Source organism: Propithecus coquereli, unplaced genomic scaffold, assembly GCF_000956105.1.
Source record: "Propithecus coquereli isolate 6110/MARCELLA unplaced genomic scaffold, Pcoq_1.0 Scaffold11, whole genome shotgun sequence".
Taxonomy (NCBI): Eukaryota; Metazoa; Chordata; class Mammalia; order Primates; family Indriidae; genus Propithecus; species Propithecus coquereli.
Window position 1 is genome coordinate 8,149,958 of NW_012134969.1, and position 2,110 is coordinate 8,152,067.

At 36.9% G+C, this 2,110-nt stretch overlaps 1 protein-coding gene across 1 annotated transcript in view; it reads left to right on the plus strand.

The window, feature by feature from the left end:
* The window catches only part of LRRC63 (leucine rich repeat containing 63), an 82,879-nt gene that overhangs the window by 66,068 nt on the left and 14,701 nt on the right, over window positions 1–2,110 (plus strand). Inside the window, exon 8 of the mRNA XM_012648343.1 lies at window positions 1,326–1,409. Within this exon, the coding sequence (XP_012503797.1) occupies window positions 1,326–1,409 (84 nt within the window). The remainder of the gene's footprint in view (window positions 1–1,325; window positions 1,410–2,110) is intronic.

Sequence of the window (2,110 nt, forward strand, 5' to 3'; positions counted from 1 at the left end):
GTATATCACCCAATCTGATGGATTCGGGAAGAGTTCATTGGAAGAGGTGATGGCTAAGCCAAGACTTATAAAATGAAAAGACAATGATCAAAGGGTCAAGTTTGGGGGAATTGCATATGATATCTGGAGATAGATGAGAACTGGTGAATTCAGAGGATTTTAGAAAATAAACACTGGACCATAGTGGACTATGGAGAAGCATGGGAAGTGAGCTGGACAAGTGGTATGGGGCCAGATCATAAGGACCCTCATACATCATGCTAAGATAGTAAGAAGTTAGTGAAATACTGTGCTCATGATTCCTTAGCTAATAATCATGCAAATAACTTAATAACTTTTCATCTTTTATTTACATGGAAAACAGGAAGGTATTTGAGAACAGCATACAAAGGGAAGGGGATGTTTACTAGGCATTGTGATAACCGTCATACTTAGCCCTTCAGCTCCAGTCTTCACGAAGCAATTTCTACTTCCATCCCCCAGGAGTCAGGGTTTGTGGCAGCACAATATCTGTGTTATAGAGTCTTTGTATCCTTTGGTTCTTACTTTTAAGTACTTATATTGATGGAAAGAAAGATCAAAGGTATTTCACTGGGAAAGTCTTAATGCAACTGTACTGCGTTGAACGGTGCCCCTCAAAAATCCATGTCCATACAGAACCTCAGAATGTGACCTTATTTGGAAATAGGGTCTTTGCAGATGTAAGGGTTAATAAAAGGTCATACTGGATTAGGGTGGGCCCTACATCCAATGACTGGTGTCCTTATAAGAAGGCCATGTGAAGACAAAGGCAGAGGTTGGAGTTTTGCTGCCATGAGCCAAGGAGTGCCAAGGATTGTGGGTACCCACCAGAAGCCAGGAGAGAAGCAAGGGACGATTTCTCCCTCAGAGCCACCAGAAGGAACCAATCCTGCTGATAGCTTGATTTCAGACTTCTGGCCTCCTGAACTATGAAAGAATAAATTTCTGTTATTTAAGCCAGGGGTAATATGTCACGTCAGCCCTGGGAAATTAATACAACAACCACAAAAAAAAAAATATCTAAATGATGTTAAAAATTTCTCAGGTGCCTTTTCCTAAATTGGGCCTTTGTTCATTCCAAGCATCTGAAACCAGTCTTAATAGACAGATGAATAATTTCTAGGAAACTTTATGGTAATTACACTATCTATAATGAAAAGAAGTCTACATAAATGTCAAGATCGTAGAAAACTATTGTTTTTCTATACTCCTCCATCCTTAATCAATTATTTAATTATTTATTTATTCCCAGTGATGACAAATACATAATCATTTTTACAATTAATTTTCTCTTTCTATTTGAGGTTATTTCGCTTGTCCCATCTTGAGGACCTTGATATTTCCTACAATGAAATTAGTTTTATTCCAAATGAAATCCAGAAACTCAGGTATTTTGGAAGTAGTAAGTACATGAGAAAGTCATATGCCCTGTAATGATATATTTGGTAATGATTGTGATGGAGAAAACTGGTTCCTTTCATTTATTTAATGGCCATAAAATGTAATACGTGAAGCACAAAGTTTACTAAAAATGTGATTTGAATGATTGGTGTACAGTATTTTTAAGACATAACATTTTCAGTTATTATTTAAAGAACAGTATGGATGACTACTTAATAGAATGACAAGCTACTTATGTCCATTTGTTTGTGAGTATACCTGTGGTTCTTCTTTGCTTCATTTATTTTTTCGTAAGGAAATACAGGAGTTCAAGACCAGTCTGAGCAAGAGCGAGACCTCATCTCTACAAAAAATAGAAAAAAATTAGCCGGGCATGGTGGTGCATGCCTGTTGTCCCAGCTACTCAGGAGGCTGAGGAAGGAGGATAGCTTGAGCCCAGGAGTTTGAGGTTGCAGTGAGCTATGATGATGCCATTGCACTCTAGCCCGGGTGACAGAGCAAGACCTTGTCTCAAAAATAAATAAACAAAATGATCAAATAAGCACTGTGAAAGTTAAGTTAAATTGATTGTTTTTATATTAATTGGAAAATAATCAACATGATTAAAGACTTGCACATTCATTAATCCTGTGCTTCTGTGATATTTTTTCCAAAACAATGTAAATTATGCATTTTGTCCTTTTAAAAC